Source organism: Equus asinus, chromosome 1 (genome assembly GCF_041296235.1).
Source record: "Equus asinus isolate D_3611 breed Donkey chromosome 1, EquAss-T2T_v2, whole genome shotgun sequence".
NCBI classification, from domain to species: Eukaryota; Metazoa; Chordata; class Mammalia; order Perissodactyla; family Equidae; genus Equus; species Equus asinus.
Window position 1 is genome coordinate 144,894,504 of NC_091790.1, and position 26,434 is coordinate 144,920,937.

General features: G+C 34.6%; 2 protein-coding genes across 2 annotated transcripts in view; one reads left to right on the forward strand and one right to left on the reverse strand.

Moving 5' to 3' along the window:
- LOC123288244 (uncharacterized) overlaps positions 1–2,831 on the reverse strand; it is a 90,722-nt gene extending 87,891 nt beyond the window's left edge. Inside the window, exons 1-2 of the mRNA XM_070517172.1 lie at positions 2,823–2,831; positions 1,356–1,728 (exon numbers count right to left, since the gene is read on the reverse strand). Of these exons, the coding sequence (XP_070373273.1) occupies positions 1,356–1,728; positions 2,823–2,831 (382 nt within the window). The remainder of the gene's footprint in view (positions 1–1,355; positions 1,729–2,822) is intronic.
- On the forward strand, positions 1,185–23,379 carry TMEM106B (transmembrane protein 106B). The gene is made up of 8 exons (XM_014838059.3): positions 1,185–1,703; positions 4,004–4,225; positions 7,688–7,751; positions 11,182–11,341; positions 15,206–15,346; positions 15,605–15,654; positions 16,643–16,696; positions 17,389–23,379. Exons 2-8 carry the CDS (start codon positions 4,006–4,008, stop codon positions 17,525–17,527), a joined length of 828 nt encoding a protein of 275 aa, XP_014693545.1. The 5' UTR covers positions 1,185–1,703; positions 4,004–4,005; the 3' UTR covers positions 17,528–23,379.
- The last annotated feature ends 3,055 nt before the right edge of the window (positions 23,380–26,434 follow it).

A 26,434-nucleotide genomic window follows, 5' to 3' on the forward strand; every position in this document is an offset into this window, starting at 1 on the left:
ATTGGGTCTTATAATCCATTTTCCTGCCACATTAATCCTTAGCTACTTTACAGCCAGGGCTTTTAATCTGGTGTTCGTGGACAGACTTCAAGGAAATCTGTGAACCCTTTGAAAATGTATACAAAATATTGTTTTATGTCTCCTTTTTTTCCACTTGAGACGGAGGTTCCCAGGATTCTGATTTGCTTTAGCCAAGCTACTTATTTTGAAATTTCAGACAATGGTGGTGGAGAATGACCACCTTTCCCCCCATCTTTGGAAGACATGAGCTAAATAAGAGGGGTTGAAACAATTGAATCAATGTCCCATTGGAAGACATGGGCTTTAAAAAGGGACTTAGAAGATGATTTAATCAATGTCCCTTTTTTTTTGGACATTTAAGTTAAATGAACACACTTTGTACATAAATCTTTTTAGCGTTCTCATTAGGTTTAGGATAAATTCCAAAGAGTGGGATTGCTGGGCTAAAGGATGTGAAAATTTAAATTTTTAATACTCTTGATACATATTGCCTAACTGCCAGAAAATTTATGAGTTTATATCTTAGCCAAATTGTGTGAAAAGGCTCATTATCTCACACGTGGATATAATAATTTTAAATATTAAATTGTATATTATTTTGGCTTGCACTTCTTACTTTTACATATCTTCGTATTCCATTAGCCAAACACACCGATCCTGTCAGAACAGAGAAATAAATTACTATCACTTCCTTCCTTGGTTACTTTCTATCTTGTGACAATGATTATAACAATAGCTACCATTCATTAAATGTTAAACTCTGCAGACAATGAGTCTAGTCTGTACTGGACAGTTATTCGCTGTATCTCATTTAACCCTCAAAACAACACTGTATTGTTATTCTCATTTTCTAACTGAGATAACTTCGCCTTGGAGACGTCGGGAAGTGTAGCTCCGCGTCACAGCGATGAGTCGAAGCACTGGGATTTGAGCTGGGATCTCACACTCCTGTAACTAACCACTGAGTCACGGGGGCGGGGGGGAAGACAGCATGTGCAAAAACAAAAGTAAAACCACGCAAACCACAACCCAAACAAAAACAGAGTTCCTGCCCGCTTCCAGTTCCCTTCTACTGGGCAAGAGGTTCTAAATTAAAATAGATGTGACTCTTCGGCTGCCAGATGTGTGTCTACCTCCCAGTTTATCCCACTCCTGGCCTCGCTAGTGTCAGGGACGACTCGCACAGCGTGGACTAGAAAGCTGCTCAGCTGAGGGGTGAGGCAGAGAGCGAACATTTTTCCCTTTTGCAAAAGGAAATGGCCTGACAGGGGAAAAAAAATGGAGGAGGTACTATTATTTTAAAATTTTCCAGGGTCAGGGCGACCAATTTTTACCTTTAAGTCTGGGGAGACCAAGGCAACGAAACCGCGATAGCGCGCAGTCACAGCAGCTGCGCTTTCGGGCTTTACGAAGCTGGAGGAAAGACGCATGCGTCTTGCACTCTCCCGGGCTATACGCCTCCTTTGGGAGCTTTCTGCGCAGGTGCGGGCGCAGGTTGCAGCAGCGCCGGGCCTCAGCTGATGTCGTCGTCGTCCGGCCCCTCCCCCGTCCAGACTCCGCGGCGGCCGGGCGCTGCAGGCCCGTCGCTCCGGCTTCAGCACCCGGGACTGCGGACTCCGTGACTCTGTCTCGGGCCTGCCCGCGTCGCAGCAGCTCGGGACTGCGCAGCGCCCCACGTGCCGGTGAGCGACCCCGGACGCTCAACCCCTAAGTCCCGTTCCGGAACGGGCCCGAGCGGCGCGCCCTGGGAAGAGCCGAGCCGGACGAGAGGGTGGAGGAGGGGAGGGCGCCGGGGAGCTGGGCCCACTGGGCGACTGGGGAGGTGCTCAGAGCTGGGTGATGGAGTTGTGTCACCTCCTCCTACGGGGACCCAGCCTCCTGCCAAGCGGCTCCAGCGGCACGGTATTGATTCCAGGCCCCCACATCTTGTGCGGCCAGGTGGCCCCTTGTTTTTGCTATTCTTGAGTTTTCTTGCGTGGTTGCCTGGATCTTATCTTTAACCTTTCCAGAGGAGGCTGTGTGTCGGGTTTTGTTTACGTAGTTGATTGAAGGCGCTACCTTCCTTCTTTATCACAGAAGATCACCCGTTTAAATTGGATGGAGTGCTGTACTTTCCTTTCCTTTCCATACTGAGTCTGAGATCCGTATTTGTTTCCAGTAAATTAAGAGATTGCGATGAAAACGTTGAGCACGGGGAACGAAAGGGGCCCTGGCACCATTTTATAAACCAGCGAGTCTCCAGGAATAAAAGTGGTTAACTTTATCAGTGCTGTGAGGAAAATCCATTAGAGAAGGCAGGGATGCCCAGTCGGTGACAAAGTCTGGCGCTTGTCCACAGTGTTGATGAAACAAACACCTGTCAGAGACAGACTCCATCAAGGCAACTGTTAGATATTGATAGAAAACAGGCCCAGACTGAGAACCACTTGCTTTTGCTTTCTGTCTACCCCCGCTAAGGCATTCCTGTGGGATGCACCTTACACTCCTGTTGTGTTAGCAGAGATCCCAGAAAGGGTGCCTCTGAGGCCCACAGATCCCAGCTCATCCAGTACTCCACGTAGGGCCCAAGGTCACAGCCAGGAGACAGTGATGTTAATTCACTCCTGAACCACCTGTGACTGGCAAGTATTGGTTTGGCTTAGATTTAATGTCACTGAGACAAATCAAGGGAAGATAATACATTTGTAGAAATCATAAATCATTTATGTTTTTGAACTTACACGGACAATGTGTACATAGATTTTTTAAATAGTGGAAATAAGCATCTTTATTCATCATTCCGCAATTTTAAGTTTGCCTACCAGTTGCATAGTGTTTTTAATCCTGCTGTTCACACTATGTTTGAGTCACTCCCACATATGGATGGCGTGCCAATTTTAAAAGAACTTTTCTTCATCCTACAGGATAAATTGAATTATTTTAAATGTCAGCTTTCCTTATTCACATCAGCGAGAATTTTTAAAAGAAACATTTACCTCTTTGTATGAATGTCTATAATCTATTTTTAGGAACTGGTAAAAGGTATATGGTCAAATTCAGAAGGAGAAGAAATAGGTTAGTTTTAATTTCTGCTTTCCCTCTATTAGTTTTCCCTCAGAATACCAGCAGATTGGATTATATCGATTTTAAGTTCTTTTCATCCTTAAAATTGTATGACCTTAACTGCAGTGTTATTGCATTACTGACTTGTGGAGGTTATTTTTATATAGGTATAAGTACTAGTTACTTATTCTTACTTGGCTTTAAATTTATATTTAATTTTCCTATGTTAGTTTTTGATACTGTCATCCTAAAGTTTTGAAATTAATGTTCCAGATTTTGCTGCTTTGTATTGGTGATTTTTATTCAGTATTTTGGATATTAATGTCATAATTTTAACTCTACTGGCTGTTGAATGAAAGAAGGATCTGCAGGATCTGGTTTTTAGGTTGTTTTTGTTGCAAGTAGTTAAATATTTAAAGCAAGAAATGTGAGGATGAGAAGGATTGTGGATTTTATTTACCACACAGGGGCTTGCATTTTGAAAGGCTGAAAAATACTACTTTGAGTTTACCTGGTAATACGTATAATACCTAGGTGTAATTTGCCCAAAGTAACTTTTGCCTTCTGTGCTAACTGGTTTAAAGGTAGAATGTGTTTTTGTTTTATTCTAAGAAAAGTGAAGCCCACTTGTTTCTTTTCAGAGAACTATAGAAAGTGTAAACTTCTGTCAAATTTTAATGTTGTTTGAAAGCCCATTCTCATCAAAAGTCTAACATGATATATTTTCGTAATATTTTGTTAGAGAAACACTTTTGGATTCTGGTAAATGGCTCCCTTGTTTTAGGCATTACTTTGATTGAGTATAATTCTAATCCAAAAAGTAGTTTGAACATTCCCTTAAAGTTTGTTGTTAATTAATTAGATTCATGTAAATATCCCATGATGTTCTCTAGTATACTTTTTTCCTGAAGTTTACTGTAAGATTTTTCTCTTTCTTTAGATATGGGAAAGTCTTTTTCTCATTTGACTTTACATTCAAATAAAGAAGAGGCTTATGATGGAGTCACATCAACTGAAAATATGAGGAATGGATTGGTTAATAGTGAAGTCCATAATGAAGATGGAAGAAATGGAGATGTCTCTCAGTTTCCATATGTGGAATTTACAGGAAGAGATAGTGTCACTTGCCCCACTTGTCAAGGAACAGGAAGAATTCCTAGGGGTATGTGTTATTGCATTGCTTTTCCTTTCAAGAATGATTCTAGGCATTTGTACAACTGTTATAAAACCCGTGAGTCTGAGCACAACCACCCCTGGGTGTTTTAAAAGACTTAGAATAAAAGTTAAACCTTTGTATCACTTATCTTCAGGCAAAAGGCCACAAAGAAACAAACATAAAAATGTTAATTAAGATTCCTAAAGCAGTAGTGAAAACCATCCCTCTACCTCCAGTATTTTTTCTTTCCCACCTGCCGTTATAGCAGATATGCACTATCTCTTGACTGAAAACTTCTAGTCCCTTTTGGCATCAATAGAAGTCATATCACAATTGCTTTGGTATATTGAGTATTAGGAGCAATTTGATGACTTAATATTTTTAATTCATTATCTAAAGAACAATAATAAGCTGATCATGCCCAAATTAGTTATTTTTAAGAGGAACTACATGAAGAGAGATGGTATATGATGATGAGCCAAATAGGAAAAAAAAAATCAGTTTGTGGCATATCATAGGGGAAGCTAGAAGGGAATAATCTCCATGTGCTGTTTGTAGGCTGCTTTAGTAGTAGTGACAACAATAGAAATAATAAAAATACCTTGTGCTACTCTTATTTTCTGCTTGACTGAAGTTGATATATGACCCTGGAGAGAACCTGAGGGAAGGACAAAGTGACTGTATAAGGTATGCCAGAGTCTCTGAGAGATGCCATGGGTTGAGGAAGTTTATATTTATATTTGAGTTGGCCTTTGTGATGGTTTTATCTTTGCAGGGGTAGTAGCTGTTTGAGACTAAAAGGATTATTGTAGTTGAAGAGATTAATGCACTAGGCTCAGGGTGGGGGCGGGGAGTACCATTTTAGCAACCTGGATATATTTTTGAGGTGTGGCCAATAGGCTTTTTTGGCAGGTAGAAGTGGATTGTGGCTTGTAGGAAATCAAGGATGACTCCAAAGGTATTTTTGTCTGAGTAACTGGAAGAATGGAGTAGCCATTTATTAGGATGAAGAAAAGATTTGAGTGTGTATGTCAGGGGAAAGATCAGGAGCTCAATTTTAGATTTGTACATTTGGAGATACATATTTGACATCTGTGTGGATATGTTCGTTAGGCAGTTAGTTATAATAAGGGCCCAGAATTCAAGTGCAAGGCCTAGGCTGGAGTCATGAGTATATAGATGATACTTAAAGCTGAGTTGGATGAGAGTACTAAGTTTGAAAAAGAGCACCTAGAGTAGAAGGAGGAAATCCCTGTGTCTGTGGTGTCCTGGAAGATAAATGTAGAAAGTGTACCAAGGAGGAAAGAGTGATCAACTATGTTGGATGCTACTGGTAGATCAAGTAATGTAAGGACTGAGAACTGTTGACCGAAATAGAGTCTGGGTAAGGAGTTTGTTAATCAAGATGAGGAATTCAAATCCCAGGAAATAGTCCAACACAGTATTCTGAGGAACTGCTCCAAGGTCTACAGGTCTGAGTGTAGTTTGCATACCTTTTAACAAAGCAGTATATATGTAGGAAAGGGCTTAGATGTCTAACTAATAATCATATACTTCAAGAATAACGAGAACTTTTGGTTATATGTCAAAGAAGACTTAGAATGTTGGTGTTATCTACGTGTGGAGGGAGGCAAGGACCAGGGTTGTCACTTTTTCCCTCAATATCTAAGAAACGTGTTTGGGAAATGTGAGAGCGAGGTACACATTATCTCCTCCTGTTGCTGATTCATCCTGCTGGCATCTTAAGTCACGAGATGAGGGGTTGCAAGGTCATTTAGACACGGGTTTATGAGGCCTGCACTGCTGCTTCACAGTACAGCATGGGTTTTTATTGTACTGACTTTAAGCCTATGCAGCTCACTTGCTAGATTCGCCTCTTAGACCAGAGAGAGGGGTCCCAGTTTATTCACAGAACTGACATTGGATTTGGTGGTGTAGAGGCCCACTGGAGACATTTAAAAGAGCAGCTTTGGTAGCCTGCATAAGCATGTATATCATGTACTGTATAGAGTGAGATCAAGAGAACATAGGAGAGAAGTTATATAGTAAGAACAGTTTTTTTGAGGAGTTTTGCTGTATAGAAAAGGAGAGGAATTTTTTTTAAGATGGAGTGAATAATATGTTTGTATGCTGATGAGAATAATCCATAGAGAAAACACTGATAATGCAGGAGATGGGAGAATGATTAGATTTAGTGTACAGTTGCAGAGGGCTACTCATACAGAGGACCTGCAGTTTACGCTTAGTAACAGCAGAGAAGGTAGAGTGTGTGGACACAGAAGTAGGTAGGTGGGTGGAGGAAGTGGTGGGAGCCTGTGAAAGTTCCCTTCTGTTTGCCACATCAGGAGCTAAGAGTGAGGAGAGGGAAGAAGATTTGGAGGATTCAAAAGAAGGTTGAAGTTATGAAATTGTGGTCTTGGAGAGTCAGATTGAGAGTGTGAACTAGGGAAATACAGTATGATTATTGGTATCATTAAGGGCCACTTGAGATTAGTGATCTAAAATGAGATCAGTGAGCATAGTTGTATGTTTTTCTCTATCCACATTTAGCTGTGTGGATATAGGCATAGTAGCTAAAGGCTTGGTTTTAACCAGGATTGTAGTTTAGCCAAATGAATACCACCAAACAAGATGGGATATGTATAAACACACAGAATCATATATACATTTTATATATATATATAGATATAGATATATGTATGTATCTATTTATATGTGGGTGTGGTGGGGGTAATGTAAGTGAGGGAAGAATTGTGGAGAGGGCAGAGAGGAGTAATGGAAGCATTATGGAAAGCTTCAAAAGAGAATTTGATGTTGGTGCTCTAACAGTTAACATAAAGAGCCAGGTTCTAATAAGATTAGAAAATTGGCATTTAAAGATCCGTATATCTATTAAAGTATATGATATAGCTCAACCAAAGAAATAAATGATGAATTTTGAAGTGACTTAATGTAGAGAGGGGAGTGGCCTGAAAAAGTCCTGGAAGGCTCATTACATTGGGGCTCTTGAAGCATGAGACTTGGTATGTGTCGTTTGGTTTTCAAGAGGGATAGTGTAGGAAGCTCTGTAGTTATAGGGACACAGGACACAGAGGAAGCAGTATTTTTCTGCCACTCTTTTCCACATAACCAAATCAGAGTCTTAATCATGGGGTTAAAGGAAGCCCTGGTAAATTCAGATCTTCTGAAAGCTGAGACTTTTTAGATTTTTTTCAGTAAAAGAATTATTCTTCCTCATTCTTTACACTATTTCGATTAGCTAGACATCTAGGTACATAAAAACATACTACCTACTTTGGAACTCAGCTTCTACTGGATAATTATTAAAGATTTTGGGAGCAGTTTACAAAAGGAATGAGATGACAGCCAGACAGCATTCTGGTCTTTTCAAACCAGACCTTGATGAGGAGCCACTATATTTTTAATTTCATGTTAATAAATTTTTAAACCTACTTCTTTGACTTTTAGGACAAGAAAACCAATTGGTGGCATTGATTCCGTATAGTGATCAGAGATTAAGGCCAAGAAGAACGTAAGTGATTATAAGAAAAAGGCATTTTTGTTTGTTTTATGTCGTTTTTACTTTTCAAATTATGTATGATGATTATACTGGTTAACACTAGTAAAAGGAAAAATGCTATCAGGTTATTAAGTTATGCTCTCATATCCTTTGTGTCATCAAAAAAAAAAAGATCCTGGGTGGGGTAAGGTCTTGAAAGCAACCTAGTATCTGAATCTTCTCAAATCTATTTATTAAAACAGACAAACCTAGAATAGCAGTAGGAGACACACACAGGGACATTTTCATTAAAAAATGGATGTTAAGGTGTTCCCGCTAGCCCCAGAATAAAAATGAGTGTTCAAACCACAATAACAGAAAGGACCCAGACATGCATTGCAGCTATGTGGAAGTTGTGAAGGAAAGCCAAAAGAGTTCGTAAGAGTCCCAAGACCCCTGATACCCAAAGCAAATACTTTACTCAAAAGAAGAGGACCCCACTCAGAGGACTTCTAGCAAATACCTCTGAGAATAACCTGTAAAAGTGCGAGGATTCTGCATGCTGCAGCTTGGAGAGAGTATAAAACAGGCCACAGATCTACTAAGGGACCTTGAGAAGATCACAAGGAACTGGACCATCCTAAGCCCTCAAACATCTTAGGGAAAGTCAACAAAAACTCTTACAAAGGACAGACACATCCTAAGGAAAAACGTATTGGAGATAAAATTTGATTTGTGTAGGGCAAGAACAGGGATAAGGGAAAAAAAGGTTCAGAAACTAGAGAGAGAGTCTCAAAACTATAGAAGTGGATATACATAGAGGCCATTTTTTTAAAATAATTTGTCTAACAACAGAGGATGGAGTCCTTGAGCAGTGAAGCTAGGAAAGCAACCCTGGCCCATCCTCATCCCCTAAAATGGAACCTTCTCTTAACAGTGCAGAAACTCATCTCATTTAAACATGAGCAACAAAAAGGGGTTGCAATTAGGCATCCTGAAAAGATGGTAAAAAATAAGAAGAAGAAAGTGAACTGAAGAAAATGCTGACAGATGACAAAATCATATAAGAAAAGCAGATGAAAACTTAGCATAAAATTTTCTAAAAGAAATTAAAAATATAGAAGCTGTGACAGAACAGCATAAAAAGTATAGAAGTTATGACAGAACAGCATAAATTAATGAAAAGAATTTGAGAGAAAATGGTATAGAACACAGGCAAAGAAGGTTGAGTATACGTGTAAGTGGAGTCTGAAGAAAATCAAAGGAGTCAAGCTGAATAAATACTAAACATTTAATTCAAGAACACTTCCCTGAAGTAAAAAAAGTAGTGAACCTACATATTGAAAAGGGATACCATAGTTCTGAAAACAATCAACCCATCCTAGTGAAATCACTCGACTTGGAAGGTGAAAAAAAACCCACAGTAAACCCAGAAAAACTCCTTTGAGTGCCCATGCCAAAGGATCAATTAATTTATAAGCGATAGAAAATCAGATTGGCATGCTACTTCTTGGTGACAGTGCTTCAAACAAGAAAGCAGTAGAGCCACATATCTAAGCCTTGTGGAAAGGGATTTTAAAAATAGTCAGTCTGACCCTTTATTATAAAATATGAAGACAGTTATGAATATGCAAGAAATCGGAACTAATTCCTTTATAACCTGAGAGTGGAAAAATATTTCCAACTATGATTCAGAATCCAGTGATGAAAGAAAAGATGAATAAATTTAACAAAGTATTAGGTTAATGTTTACAAGATGAAAACAAAACCGTAATTGAAGTCAGAATTCAAATGCCAAACTGGGAAGTGATATCTGTAAATGATTATTACAAACAGGGCCAATATCCTTACTCTTTAAAGAGTTTTACAATTTGAGAAGAAAAAAGCTGACCACCAAATGAAAAGCGAGTAAGAGCTGTGAATGGCTGTTTCAGAAGAAAAGAAATGCAAATGTCCTTTAAGCATATGAAAAGACGTCCCAACTTGCTCGTGAGAGAATTGCAAATTAAATGACATTGAGATACTGTTTCTTATCAGATTAGCAAATATCCAGAAGTTTGTCAATATATTTTGTTGGTAATACTGTGTGAAAACAAGCACAATCATGCCTTGCTAGTGAAGGGGAATGTGGCATTATCTAGCAAAATTATACAGTCATCTGCTGAATGATGACATTTTGGTCAGTGGTGGACTGCATATTTGACAGTGGTCCCATAAGATTAGTACCATACAGCCTAGGCTATAATATCTAGGTTTGAGTAAATACACTCTATGATGTTCACACAATGATGAAATCACCTAATGACACATTTCTCAATGTGTATCGCTGTTGTTAAGTGACCATGAGTATAAGAAAAAACAAAGAATAGGTCAAACTCATAGTCTGAAACAGAAACACGCACACACACACTCTGGGATTATATGGGCAGTGCCCTGAACTGGGACAAAAGAGGGAGTGATGTTTTTGTCAAATGCTCTTGTAAAATATTTTAGTGCTTGCCCAATTTGTAATTGCCATCTAACTCTCCGCCCAAAGAATAAGCCAGCTACCTAGGGCAGCTTTTGGTCCTGGATTCTAATGCCAAATTCTTTAGTGTTATACATGTATAAAGGAGTTGATTGAATTCTTAATATCCTTATTTTGAAAGATAAAAATTAAAAGAGGTGAGAATATTTAATGAACCCCTTTATGTACCAGACATTGTAGAGGACATTTTACATATTTCACTTAATGAGCAGATGACTAATGGTTTAGCCATTGGGATAATTTGATAACAGTGAAAACATTCTTGAGAATTAAGAATTAATAGCAAAGACATGGAAAGTTTATTTTATTCTTGCCTTGTACCTGCATAATATTATCCCCCTTTCCTGGTTTTAAAGACAGAGTTTAACAACATCTTCAAAACAGAGTTGATTAATGTAAACAATATTTTTAAAACTGAGTACATAAATACCTTGGGATGAGGAGACTCAAGGACTGTGTCAGTCAGTGAGATTGATGAGGCATGTGGTTGTATCATTATTTTTTTTAAGAGCTTCACAGGTGTTTCTGATGAGCAGTTACTTTAAGGAGTCATAAGATTGGCAAAACTCACATGTGAAAATTCTGCTTCAGTGAATTCAAAAGGGAGTCTTGAAATCTATATTTTAAAAAGCTCCCCAGCTTCATTCTAATGTGCAGCCTGGTTTGGGAATCAGTGCAGTAATGTTCTATCTATAATAAGCCTGAAATCCTAGTCTCCAAAAAGGTAAATACATCTTTTAAGAAGATTTTAATGCTTAATAGACTCAGACCCAACCCTACTCAATACTTTATAATGTAAAAAGCTGGTACAATACAATATATCTTTTCCTGCTGGTATTAATAGATAGGAGAAAAATTCAAGTTGAAGATATCCTAAGTGTTTTGTTATGTAATTTTTGATGCACATATGTTTAAATAGTCCATTTTCCTTTTCAGAAAACTGTATGTGATGGCTTCTGTGTTTGTCTGTCTGCTCCTTTCGGGACTGGCTGTGTTTTTCCTTTTCCCTCGCTCTATCGACGTGAAATACATTGGTGTAAAATCAGCATATGTCAGTTATGATGTTCAGAAGCGTACAATATATTTAAATATCACAGTAAGTAAAAATTTCCATGAAAAATGTTTTACTTTGTTCCTTTATGATGTTAAGCATCACCTTTAGGAGGTTAAACACCTGCCTTTAGGAGGGTAGAATAAGCTAAACAATTAATTGCTGGCAAATAAAGTATTTATAGTCTGTTTACTTTTCAGTTTACTCTGAATAATTCCTAGCAAGGTGTTAACATTGTTGATTTGATAGATATTATTAATGTAACATTTTCATTTCTTTATGTTTTGTAAAGTGTAATTTTTGCCATCTTTAACAGACTATTCCTTTGTTGTGCTTAAAGATAAAGTACCAGTGACTGTTTGATGTCTCTTGTAAGTTAGTAGGTGTGAAATATCCTCTGTATTTCCCAGGACAGTGGTTTTCAGGACTCTACAGCCTCCCCACTCCTGAAAACAAAAAACAAACAAGCAAACGGAGCTTCAGAGGGGGTTTTCTACATGTTTTACATGTTAACATTTGTTAGAAAAAAACAAGGTTTGCAAAACACTGTATTATTAAAAAGGAAAATGATATATATTGATCATGCCATTAGCAATCATTTATGGCTTCAGGTCTCACAGTGTATCTGTGTGGCAGTGATTTGTTTGGAAGAGTGATATTAGACTTTCCTTGGTTTTCCTTTCAGAAGTGGCTGGTATGGTTGAAGTTGAAATAGAGATGTCTCTGGTAGTGGTTGGGAGGAGGGAGGTTTGGAGGAACAGGAACTGAAAGGAAATGGTATGGTTAAAGTTAAATGGTATGGTTACTACTTAATTACAAGAAAAAAAAACTCCTGTGGAACCTTCAACCTCATTGTTTACTGTCAAAAGTTGTCAATCTGAGGGCTTTTAGAAAAAAACCTTATCTATGAAAAAAATATGTATGTGCATGAAACATATAACACAATGCTAATTGTAAATCATTTCATATGACTGGGGAATTGTTGGGTGTTTCCCTACCTTAACAGCCATTTGGAACAAGGAACATATTTTCCTTTTTAGGTACAGTATTTAAAACAATGGCCAGATCTTTTTGGCCAACCTCCAGAGCCTGTTTTAGTATTGAATATTGTAAACATATGATAAAAAATAAAAGCCACGTGCAGTTCCCTTTTAAATACCAAAAAATGTATTTAAATGTAAATACCATACTTTTAAATAATTCTTCAGGAATTCCCACATTTTGGGATACTAGCACTTAACTAAATTGAGAAAGACTGAACATTAAATAAGAAATAGGATTATTATATAGATGAGCATTAGGTTTGACTAGATGACAGTGAGAAAAGAGGCTGAGATTTCTGTAGGTTCTGTATGAGTATTTTGAAAAAAGGAATTATATAATTTTGTTTTTTAAAATGAGTAAAATATATTAATACTACTTAGTCTTTTTTAGTAAAATTTATTCTTTCTAATAATAAAAACATTTAATTAAAAGATATTTGAAAAATACTGTAATGTATAAAAATTTTTACTTCTACTGCCTAGCCTAGACCTAACTATTAACATGTACCTATATTTGCTAACAGTGCATATATACATTTGCATACATATATATACACATCGACAGGTGTAATCAAACTTTTTCAAATGTGTATAAAGGATACACATGTACATACACACACACACGCATTTTAAGTTAATTGAGCTCTCACTACAGTTTCCCATATTAAGTGGTCACATGCAGTCTTTTTACATGGCTGTATTACAATTTAGTCAACGATTTTCTATATAGATGTTTAGTTTTGTTGTTACAAATATTTATTCAGAAATCATCTGTGTGCTTAAACCTTGTTTCCATTTCAGGTTATATCTTCAGGATAAATTCCAGAAAGTAAATTTGCCAGTTAAAGATCATAGATAGTTTAAGGCCTTTGATAATAAATCATGATTGTTTAAAAGCATATGATTGTGGTCCCTTGACTTACAAATTAAATGGATTCTCACTGCTCTCAGCAATAAAATATCTCATCTTTAGTACTAAACTTTTTTGTCCTATCTTATTTTTTCTTCTCTTTCTTGATGTTTATATTTTCTTTCTAACTCCCAACATATCTTTTCCTAATTCTCATAAGTATTTTTGTCCTCACCCTGTTTTGCACCATTGATTCCTTTAATATCCTAATGAAAGTTATGCACACTTCAGAAGAAAAGACACAAACCAACCTTATTTTGCATGTATATACAATTCCAAGATTCTCCTGAATCCCATTCCTTGGTCTGCATAAGAAGGTCTGTTGACCTCAACTTAGCAGTCCCTTTCTTATAGTGTCTAGAAATGAATCCTGCGTGGGGATTAAGAGCCAAGTAGATGAAAATGTTTATATGCTTAGATAAAGGTTATTTCTACTAAAATTATCTGGAAGTTAAAAAATTTCTTTGCATTTGTTACTATAATAATTTAAATGAATGCATAAATGTGATCATGTAAACTAAGAGTCCTTTCTCTCCTTTCCCATATTGCATCTTTCCATATCTTTCTCCATAGTCACATTAACTTATAGACAAACTCATGTTATTTTTCTTAAATTGGTATTTATTTTCAAAATATAATATTTTCTACATGCTTTTATGCATTTTGGTTTTCTCACATGTTGATACCTTGTAGAAATCTCTCCTGATTTTCTGGCATAGGGTTAATCTGTTCTTTTTAATGGCTACATAATATTCCATGCAGTGACTTAATATTATTTATTCAATCATTCTTTTTATGGATGGGCATTCACTTTATTTTCAGGGTTGTTTTGTTTTGGGTTTTTTTTTGCGACTACAAATAACACTGTCATTAACATCCTAGTGTTTTTATTTCTGTGTAACAAATGCTCAGAAGTAGGATTGTAGGTCAAATGATATCCATCATTTTTAAGTTTAATGGATATAAAGCAATATTCATTTTTTCCTAAATCAACTTTTCCCTGACTATAAATGAATTTGAGAATTTTTAAGGTTCCTTGGCCATTTATATTTGTACTCTTTTGATTGGCTCACTCATATCCTTTGTTCTTGTTTTGCTTTTTTCCTGTTGAGGCTTTCTCTTTTCCTTTTCAACTTGTAAGGGCTCTTGGTGTAGATGGTAACCATTACTGTCTGCCTTACGAATACTTCTTCAAGATTTATCACTTAGTGTCTATTGATTTTGGTTTCTTTTGCTATGGCTTTTAGATGTTTTATTTATATCTGTTATTTCTTGATTTAGTATTTTTTCTTTCTTATTTTTATTGACTATTTCCTAAAGTAATTTGATACAATTATGTATTAGAGTTACAGAAGTTTGCTCCAGCTGTTACCTAAATAACTATAGAAGTGATGCAGCTGCATTTTTTTCCAACCAAACAAGCATAAGTCTATCCCATTTCTTCTCCAAAGTGACCTGGTGAAACCTCTATTCGAGGATTAGTTAAAATATCAATTTCTCTTAAATAAAAAAGTTTATGTAGAGTACTATTTAACATTTTAAATGGTCATCTCTGTATTTAATAGGAAATAACTTACTAATATAGTCAGTGGAGACATGTATATATTAACATTTAGTAAAAATTTAAATGAAATTTTAAAATTATTTTTGTTGAGATTTTGCTAAGGCCACAGATATATCTTCTAAATTTGTTTTTCTGTATTCCTGTACTATACATTTTCTGGGCCTATTTTTTCTTAATTGTGTGTTTATTTTAGGCATGTTATATACATAGTGCTCATGCGTGATACTAATTGGTTCACTTAGTGTTCTTTGACATTTTGGTGATACATTTCTTCCTCCTAATAAATGAAGCATGGCTACAAGTGAAGTCATTTTCTTTGCTAATGTTGAGTACATATTTGTTATGCTTATTTTTGGATAACTTGCACATTTTCTGCCTTCTTTCTTTCACAGAACACACTAAATATAACAAACAATAACTATTATTCTGTTGAAGTTGAAAACATTACTGCACAAGTTCAGTTTTCAAAAACAGTTATTGGAAAGGCACGCTTAAACAACATAACCATTATTGGTCCGCTGGATATGAAACAGGTAAGCTTTGGTCATGAAATACTTTGGAGGAGTTAAATGAGTCTCAACTTTGTATATCATATTAACTTGAAGAAGGGGGGGATTTCGTCACGAACTTGACTTTGAGGTATACCCCATGTATGTATAAGAGAAGGTCTTAGAATCAAACTCTCCTAAAGGGAGAGATTTCTAAATTTTTTGAAGTTATGAAATGTATCTGAAATACTTAAAGTTTTGATTCTATTCTCTATTGCTTTATTTTCAATATTTGCCTTTCAGATTGATTACACAGTACCTACTGTCATAGCAGAGGAAATGAGTTATATGTTGTAAGTTCTGATTTTTAATAATTTTCTCTCATTATAAGGTATGAAGAATAAAGTGTGTGTGTGTCTGTGTATGTATTTTTTTTTTTAATTTTCCATAATCTTAATAGTCAAGACATTTTGAAATATTCCTTCTGGCCTCTAATCATCCCTTTCCAACATACATAATGTTTATGTACATACACCTATACACATAAAATTTGTTTTATATTTTTCAAAATTAGGATCATATACACCATGTCACTTTTTATTTACTATGTTATGAGACTCATATTCTCATATATTGTAGTATTTGTTGATGTTTTGATATAGAAGGACTAAAAGTAATGTATAATACTCTATTAAGAGTTTGATTCTGAAGCTTTTAAATTGAGTTGAAATGATTACTAACTCTTAAGTAAAAAATGATGATAAATTTTCATTATCTTTGATATTAGCCTGATATAGAATAAACTGGTTACTGAAATTTCAAAAGGCGAACAAAAATAGTAATCTGTAGCTCATGTTAAAACAATTCTACAAATGTAGTAGTAGGAAAGCATTACCTTTTCTGGGGCCGTCCCCATGGCCAAGTGGTTAAATTCATGCACGCGGCCCAGGGTTTCGCCGCTTCGGATCCTGGGTGCGGGCAATGGCACCGCTCATCAGGCCACGCTGAGGGGGCGTCCTCATAGCATAAACAGAGGCACTAACAAGTAGAATATACAACTGTGTATGGGAGTCTTTGGAGAAAAGAAGGGGGGAAAAAAGGGAAAAGAAGATTGGCAACAGATGTTAGCTCAGGTGCCAGTCTTTAAAAAGAAAAAAGAATAAGAAGTCATGAAAATATTAATCATTATTTGATATAGAAAATGCTCAACCAGTAAATGCTTAGTTATTTTATCTTCTTAATAATATCTCTGTTAGCTTTAACATAGGAGGAGGAATCTTAATTTTTTTAAATTTATTGTATTGTGATTTGCATTTATTCACATTGTTTTTCCTTTAACAGCGATTTCTGTACACTGATATCCATCAAAGTGCATAACATAGTACTCATGATGCAGTAAGTATGAAATTTTTTTAAAGAGATACTTCTTTGTTTAAACTTTAGATTTATAACATTGGCTTGGAGCATACACATGTTTACAAATACCATCTCAAGTGGGTTTTAAGCCTTACAAGAGTGCTATGAGGTCAAGTAATGGGAGCTCAGAATGGTGAAGGTTCACATGGCTGCTAGATAGTGAATATAGACCTTGAAAGAACTCAGGAAAATGGCAGGGGTTGCAATAGAGAGGACTGGGCTCAACATCCGATTCCTTGCTGCCTCTGGTAACCAGTTAATGTGAACAGTAATGAGCAGAAGTAATGTAAATTAGGTGTTGGTCCGAAGCCATTGCAACATTGTAGGTTGTACGTTTGGTATTTGAGCCATTAGCTGACATTTGATTAACCCTTTTCCTATGGTAGAACTGTATGATTATTTTTAAGAGTGTAGTGAACATATATTTTTAACTAAAGATAGATGTTTTGAAAAAATTACATTTGTTGTATATAATTATTTGGATAGGGCTTGCTCAGCCAGCATTTCTTTTGTCTGGTGGGGAAATATTCCCTAAGAGGACTGTGTCTGCAATATTAAGTTATCCTTAATCAAATAATCTCGAGAATTTTGATGTATAAAAGTATTCTCACTTTAGAAAACTTTTTAATATATAACTATTCAGTGATTCTTGTCATTTATTTTATTTTTAGAGTTACTGTGACAACGACATACTTTGGACACTCTGAACAGATATCCCAGGAGAGGTACCAGTATGTTGATTGTGGAAGGAACACAACTTATCAGTTGGGGCAGTCTGAATATCTAAATGTACTTCAGCCACAACAATAAAAACTGGAAGAGATGCAGCTGGAGACAAAGAAATGTCTGTTGCTTTTTCCCAAACTCTAAAGGATGAGGTACTTACTTCCTGATAAATCTTAAATTGAACAAACCTAAAGTTTACACTCTTTTAAGAGTACAGCTAAAAGTATGTGGGCTTGCAAGTTATTGCAACTCTCCACTCTGTGTTCATGATATTTGTACCAGGGTCTTTTACATGAATCTAAATTTACTGATTGATTTTCCTCCCAACCCCCTGTCCCCAAAGGAAAAAACCGAGACTTCCCTTATAAGAACAATAAATGATCATTTAAAATTCGCAGCTCCAATCACTACTGAAAACATAATTTTGGTGATGAATATAATTTGAGAAAGTTTGTTTCTGAATGTTTTTATAAAATATTACTAAGAGCCTATTATTCATGGAAGACTTTTAAAAAATGACCTTTTTTTCCCTGTTTTATAAATTCTCATTGCTACGTGGTAGTATTTCAACTATATGATATTTTAGCTTTTAGCTAAACATTTTAATTTTTCATTTATTGAAATTCTCATTTGCATATTTTGGTCAGTCTTATTTCAAGCCAGTGCTTGTGTAACACTTATAAGTCAAAATAATCTTTGCAAAATTCTGTACCTAAAATTTTTAAAAGCCCCTAAATAGTGTGTTTCACAGGTCCTGCCATATTAGTTACAGTTTTGTGAAATTTTTTGTAATCTTCAAACATGGTCATTCATTGTACAATATTGTAAATAAATTTTGCATGGCTGTTATATAGCTTTAATAAATGTCAAAGTGGTACAGATTCAAAATAAAGTAAGTTGCTCATAAACTAAATAAAACAGGAAAATGAAATTCAGAAACCTGTAGAATGTGAATATGGTTCCAATTACATATTGGATCAGGCATAAAGTAGATTGGAAATAAAATATTTTGAAACTCCACTTTTTTTTAATGTTGCTTTTCATACTGAACAATTGTGAAATTGTGAAGACACTTATTTTTCACAACTATTAGGTACCCAAGTCATTAATTTTATGAATGTTTTAGAGGATGAAATTATTTCTTTGGTAGAAATTATTCAAGAAATCCTGTCGTTAAATGATAGTGGTTATATCAAAATAAAACCTATATTATGCTTTTAAAATTTTAACTACTTTACACATCACGTGCATATCATGCCTCTAGCAGTTACATTTTTAAAGCTTTCTACTTTGGGTTTGGATTTTATTTAAAATTGTTTTCAAGTGTAAATTTTTGACTTACTTTGCTGGTTTATATTTTCATTACCATTTTCCATTTGGGCTTTTTGCCTTTTCACTTACCAAGTTCTAAGTACCTTTTAAATACATACCACTCAGCATAGGGGCTGACTGTGATACCAGAACAAATAAGTGGCTTGAGATTAATTTCTTTCTGTTCCCTAGTGACAGAAATCAGGTTCCTCCTCTTCCCATACAAAGTGCCTCACCTAGGTTTAAAAACATACCTGTTTTATCAGTCGGACTCTCTCAACTATAAAACCTAAGCTTTATTTAATTATTTAGAGCTAATGAAGCTCTCCTTTCTACCTTGAAACACACACTCTGGTCTCCTCTTAGCTTTGATATCATTTCTTTCATATCATTTTCTCCACGTTTTCCTGAGTGAACATTTTAAATAGGTGGGATGCACTAACTTCATTTTTGAATTACTTAGTCTTCCTTTAATCTACTGCTAGTTCATCCGTCCTCACTATTAAACTAAAATCACCCCTTTACATTTGTTATGGACTTTCTTTCTAGTCAAACCCAGTCTTAATGTTTTTCTTCTGCTGTTTTTTTGATACTCCATTCTCCTTGAAACTGCACATTTCTCTAATATATTGATTCTATTTGTATTTTTCAATAATTCTTATTTCATTTTCCCTCATTTTCTATCTTGTGACATCTTTTAATGAGTATTATCTAGACCTTTTGCCTCAAAACTTCTACTCCTGTGACTTCAATGATCACCTGTAGTAGGGCTTCCAAATCTGTTTCTACATACCTGACCAGTCACCCATATAATTTCTCATATAGCTAGTGACCTAGAGATAATAGTATTTCAGTGACTCTGTGTGAAATCAAAAAATGTTAAAATATTTCCTTATATTCCGTTTACTTCAAAATCACCATTCTTTTCTCCAAAATCATCCTTCAGGTATGCCTCCCTCAAAAGTCAATCCTGATTTATTTTCCTACTTGGTATGTTTAAATCTTGGAAAATTATGTAGTGTAAATTAAATGGATTTTTCTGTTGATTTGTGGTTCTAATATCCTTTTAGAGTACATGCATAGTATTTGCTGAAGAGGTGAGAAAGTGAGGCAACATGTACTTTTAGTGACTTGTTATTGAATATTTTTTCTTCATTCTTTAAAACTTTATTACACCTACTTTCCATGGAGTTTGTCTGCAAAAAGTAGAATTTAAAATAAATAAAAAACAAGTAGTAGAGAAATAAAGATCACCCGTGACTACTTTCAGAGAGGGTTAAGTAACTGCTGGAATAAGCCGAAAACAAAGCAAGCTATAAATTAATAAAACTATAAAAACACATTCTGGCGAAGCAGAATTATAGCCATTAAAAAATATCTGGAAAGAATGAATGAGGCTTTAACTTTTCTCAAGTCCTTATCCACTGTGGTTTCTGACATGGTAATAGGTTACGTATTGTTATATTTTTAACACTGCTCTCAGACCTTATCCAAAGGAAATGGTAAAGATGTTGCATATTTTTTTCTAATACTTTCAAGAGTAGCTTTCTCTTAAATTGCATCTTTTAGACTCCTCGTTCTAACCAAATCCAAGATTCTAACAAGCCTCTGTGTGTTGATATTACATGTATATAGCACTATGTTCTTTTCAGAGCTCTTTCATATCTTTTTTCTTACATGATTTCCCATAATCCTGTGAGTCAGACAAGGAGGGTGGTAGAATCCTCATCTTGAAGAAGGAGAGGCATGGAGAAGTTGAGGGACTTGCTGAAGATCACATATTTAGTAAATAGTTTAATTGGAGCCAGACCTAGTTTTTCTGTCTCCCATATCCTATATCTGTGCTCTATCATTTAAAATATCCGTTGGGAAGCCCTGTTGACTCAGGTTAGTATGATTAAAAATTAAAGAAAATGTTCACGTAGTTAATAGTGACAATCAAAATGATAGTGATGGAATAAGATATGGTTACCTTTAAGTTGGTACCTGAAATATTTTAAATGGGAAATGAGCACTTGTAAAATATTTTGGAGCATAATTTTTACTTAATTTTTCTGTTAAAATTTAGTCTTCTGTGATCATTCCAATAAAAATACAACTGATGCATTATCAGTAGATTATTTATCAATAATAGAGAGTAATGTATTTGAGATTTGAAATAAGAACAGTTTTTTAAAGTATTAGATACCAGATATATTGCTTGAAATTGTTAAATAACCATCTTTACTGTAGTACATAACATGTAAATGACTGATTTTATTTGTGTGCATTTTTCTATGCCTTTTTTATTTGTTTAGGCTAATGACGTGATTATTTTCTCTAAAAATTCATGAGAAGGAAACAAAATTCACATCAGATCTTCTGAATTGTAGTTTGGAAATAACACAGTGCAATGTTAAAATAGATAGGAAGTGACTGCCAAAACACAATAGAAGTGACTTAGGAAACTTCAAACATAGCCTGATGAATCCTTTGTGATTCTTAGCCTTATCATTATTGAAATATAATTCTGGATATTTCATTGGAAGGCGTGTCCCCAACTCTCTCCCATGGCATTTTTTTTTTTTAAGTTCTTAAAATAATTCTTTATATAATAATTATATCTTATTTAAGAAAATGTTTTCTTAGGTACTTGACCCCTAAGTAAGTCACTGCTCAGTAATAGCTAATATTTATTGGTTACTTCCTGTGTCAGATACTGTACTAATTTTATGTGCATTATCTTATTATTCTTCAAACCATCTAAGGTAGATACTGTCAGTACCTTTATATATGAGAAAATTGAGTTTTAGAGAAGTTAAAAAATACACCTAAGCTTGCAAGTAGCAGATTTCAGGTTCAGAACAGATTTGTTTGACTCAAGCATCATTGCTCTTACAATTAGCATATTTTCTTTCCAGTCTTTGAAAATGCTTAATTTGTAAAAGTATATTGGTTGTTGCATTTACTATATGAGACTGAGGTTTTTGATAGTATTTTCAAAAATACTATTGGGATATTTTATTATTTTGTAGGTCTTTGATATAATAAAACTGGTTTATTGTTGATTTTTAAAATATTCATACTTATCTGTTAGGCTGTTTTTCTTTTTAAAAGATAGAATTTTAAATTTACAAGTACTTATCAGTCTTCTTTGATAAGCAGTACGAATCGAATTTCAAGTTATTTTGTAAAGTTATTAGATTGTAAGCCAAAGGTTACCATAATGTCATGATATTTAAGCTCATAACGTCTGGAAGTAGCAACTACTTGGCTCAAATACATCTAAGAATAATTAATTTTATTTCTCTCTTTTTTGTAAAATCAGATTTGAAATAAGATGTTTATCTTGAACCTTTATTTTAAGGAAACTATATGTGTTTGAGAAGGTAGAGTAAAAAGACTGTTAAACATTATTTCCTTAAAAAAATTTATTTTTACATGAAAACAAAATATATTTGGAGTGTGCTTCCATCAAAAATTTCACTTCTATATCTGAGGTCTACTTATTTCAAAGTAAAAATTTTCACTTGTCAGCTGAAATTTCTGATTAGAACTAATATTTGTGTATTTTTGTGCTTAGTCAGAATGTAAATTTCACAGTGGATTTAAATTTATCCTTAATTTGGATAAAAGCAAGGGATATATTTAAAAGTTATTATAGGGATGAAAGTGGTAATTTCTGTTTTTGGGTTTTTTTTAACTACTAATGAGATCACGTTTGTAGTTCTTTTTACATGTGTTTAGCACAGGCTCTAAATTAAAAAATACAGTATAGTCTGTGTTGACCTTAAAAATATTCCATAAATTAATAAATACATGGCAAGTTTTTCATAGCTAAATCTAACTCTTGTAGAAGGAAGCTGTGCCTTCTGTTTAATTACATTAATTGAAATGTGTTTAAGAGAAATGTTTTCAGCATATTTTGTATACTAAAAAACAAAAAGGATTAGTATTGGGCCAATGGCCAAGAGGTAATATTACTACCATGTAGACTGTTACAGTTCAAATTGTCCCACTTCCCCCAGAGTTTTAGAAGCTAGAAGTCTGGGAGATACTGTATCAGCTGTAGTTGGGTGATTCTAAGTGCTATAAGTACTATTCATCTTTTAATTGTGTGAGATGGAACAAATGCCAAGTTGCACAAGATGCATACTTTGATTATGTAATGGTTTGTTTCAGGTGAAAAATACCAGCAAGTCATGTCTTGTGTGTTTTACTTATATTTCCTTGTAGAACTAAATTAAGTAAGATTTTGGAAAATGATTTGAATTGATTGCTGACTTGACCTGCCTGGTCAGATATCTGAATGATGGCATTACTCATTACTGGGTAGATTCTAACCCATGATTCTAACTGTGGAATAAAGAGTAGTATAGACCGTAAAACTATGTTCAGGCACTTACTCTTCGTTTATATTATGTATTACCCTCTATCATAACACACTTACTGAATTTCCAAGTTGAACAGTTCTGTAACTATTGTTGCTATTCATGTAATAAAACATGCTTATGATAGTAAAATGAATAGAAGTGCCCCCAAATGCTATTTTTTTTAATTCACTTGTAACTGTTACTCTTGTAATTGTGTATGACAATAAAATTTGTAAAAATTTTAGCATGAAAAATAAAATTTGTATCCGTCAAGTATCTTGGTTATTCTTTTGAACGTCCCTTGACATAAACACATCAGTGTGTAGGTATTGAAAGTCCTTTAGCTTAAAACTCCTAAATCCTTAACAGTTCATATCCAGACTCCACTTTAGCATCATCTTTGATGTCTTTTTCTTTCATCCACTTAACTTCCAATCCATTGCTGAATTCTCTTTGTTCTACCTCTCTAATATCTCTGGGGGTGCGTTTCATATTTGAAATCACCGTTGCTGTTACTCCCTAATTTTTTTACTGAAAAAAGCCCAAGTTCTTAATATGATGTTGACAACTTTTCATTATCTGATCATAACCTAAATTAACAATCTTATTCCTATCATTGTCCCTCACCTATGTCCCAGCCAAATTGAGATGTTTTCTGTTCCTTGAAAACAGTTCTTTCCTTTATCTATACTTTACTCATTCTGGTCCTTTTTTCCTGGAAAATTATTTGACCATTTCTTTAATCCCCCAGTCTTGGCAATTTTTCACTGCCCAGCTCAAGTATCTCACCCCTCCCTCCCTCTCTCCCCTCAGACTCGCTCAAACATTTGATAACTTTTTTCTGGAATGTGTACTTTTAAAAGAATTAACCAATGACAAAGAAAATTTTTGTGTTTGAACTCAAAATTTTTGTTATAAACTGAACTTAAAACTTGTTTTAAACTTTTGTTTTAATATTTATCCAAACACATTTTGCCAGCTTAGAGTCAGTGTTTTAACTACAGTTTAAAGAATCTTGTATCAAGGAACATGATGTGAAGTTAGATGAAATGTGACAAAAAATATCTTGGTAGAATAAGAGGGGGAAAAATATTTATTACTTGGATTTGCTCTACCTAGACAATTTCTTGAGGAAGAAAGAAGAACCATTAGCAAGTCCGTGAGGGTTTTTTCTGATAGATGTCTGTTCCTTTCTTTGATTGGTAGTTTTCAGAATTTTTTTGTTTTTAGTTGTGAAATCTATTTTTTAGACAATACCTTACATAGAATCCCAGTATGTAACAAAATACCGCTGCTTTGTTTTAATTTGGAACAGAAGACCTTTAGTCCTTGACCACTCATCTTCTCCAACGCTCCCTGAGGCCATTGGCCTTGAGTGTCATGTGCAGCCACTTCTTTAATGACAACAGTGCAATTTAACAAAACTGCTTTGGTTTATCACTGAAACATTCCATAACTGGGCAAATACAAGCTCAACTTTATATTTTAAGTTTATAGTTATATAATAGCTTTGAAAATGACAAGGGGAAAAAATGTAATTCCTAGTTTTCTAATCAGTGGTTTTCCATTTTTACGTATATTTCAAATGATTAGTCTTCAAAGGGAACTTAAAAAAGATTTGAGACTTTGGGCAATATGCATCATCTTAAAGCAATTTTTTAAAGAAGATTCCAATATTTTCATTTCATAATTCCAGGTTCATGAATAGAATATATAGATAATAGCATTTTTTAAAAAAATTACCCGGAAGAGACTGGAACTACAAAGAATTCTAATTCCAAATCTGCTTCAGATAATTAAATCTTAAATCTTAGAGAATACACGTCCCAAACAAAACTGACTTTTCTGCCTTGTTGATAATTTGTGAACAATTATTTCTACTGTTGAGAATAAATACAAATGGAGACATCAGTGGTATCTGTAACAGCCTCTGTAAAGTTAAGAATAACATTAAAGTCAGATTTTTTTGTAGGGAATGTTTACTCAAATGTAAACTTTCATGTATCTGAAATTGTCTAATTTGAATAAAAAGTCTTTTATCTTAAAAGTTATTTGATCAGAGGCCAGCCCTGGTGGCCTAGTGGTTAAGTTTGGCATGCTCCACTTCAGTGGCCCAGGTTTGGTTCCCAGGCGTGGACCTACACTGCTCATCAGTGATCATGCTGTGAGGCGGCTCACGTACCAAAATGGGAAGATTGGCAACGGATATTAGCTCAGGACAAATCTTACTCAGCAAAAAGAAGATTGGCAACAGACATTAGCTCAGGGCAAATCATCTTCAGCAATAAAAAAGAAAGGAAATCTTCAAATACCATAGATTTTTATAGAATTAAAAAAATGTTTTAATGTTTTCAAGGTCTTTCATTTGTAATAGTCAATATGAAAATATTGTCTAGATATATAGTATGTGTTTCATCTTTTACCTTACCATTAGTGATTCAAGAGTGGCATCTGTGACATGACTCAAAGAGAGGAGGCCAAAATGTTGCTATTGTATTAAAATGTCAGCTCATTCTTTATGTACATTTCTACTGTAAGTCAAACTGACATTTTAATGTATGAAGAAGATTGTTTGAAAGGCCATATTGATTCATTTAAATAGTCTCTATTTTGATACTATTTAAATTTTAAAGAGAAAGTTTATGGTTCTTGTGGAAAGAAAAAGAATGGAAAAAGTACGTTGTGCTGTTTATTTACATTAGGGGAAAATTGTTCAGCTCACACACAGAACCATACATTTACAATTTTTTTTAAATTAATGGTACTCTGTAATCTTTGTATTCATTGAATACTTGATAAGAAAGTATTCTTATCAAGGCAGGAAAAGTTATGTCAGGAGCCCGTGTGTTTAATGGAGTAAAGTCGATGATGAAAGTAATAGCTGAAATGTTAGAGCTGCTTCTATGTCAGGCACTATAATAAGCATTCTTTATGCATTATTTTATGTAATCTTTACAGCACAGCCTTATCAGGTACATACTATTATTGCTATTTTCCATTTTACAATTAAGAAAACTGAAGCTTAGATCAACTTGGGGTTTTAATTTTGACTTGAACTTTCAACCAAAAAATAACTTATTAATGTCGGGAAAATAGTGAATTGCTTTTGACGTCTGTTACTCTGGGTTTTAACTTAGATCTGCTTTTATCATTTTAAGATTTATTAAAGGCAAATGTGTAAATAGTATCACAGTCTCCCTTTTATGAAAAATATTTTTATCATATATTTTAAAGTATGTCTAAAGCCCTAATTATGATCCTTAGAATTGCAAGACTAAAAATGAGGTAGTGGTGGGTACCTAAAGTTTCAATCCAGTAAACTTTGAGC

Bases quoted from the DNA above. Each gene is read 5' to 3' on its own strand.
- TMEM106B (XM_014838059.3), top strand. From the start codon at position 4,006: ATGGGAAAGTCTTTTTCTCATTTGACTTTACATTCAAATAAAGAAGAG. The intron at 4,226-7,687 runs GTATGTGTTATT...TTTGACTTTTAG, and splicing joins AACAGGAAGAATTCCTAGGG to GACAAGAAAACCAATTGGTG. The intron at 11,342-15,205 runs GTAAGTAAAAAT...TTTCTTTCACAG, and splicing joins CAATATATTTAAATATCACA to AACACACTAAATATAACAAA.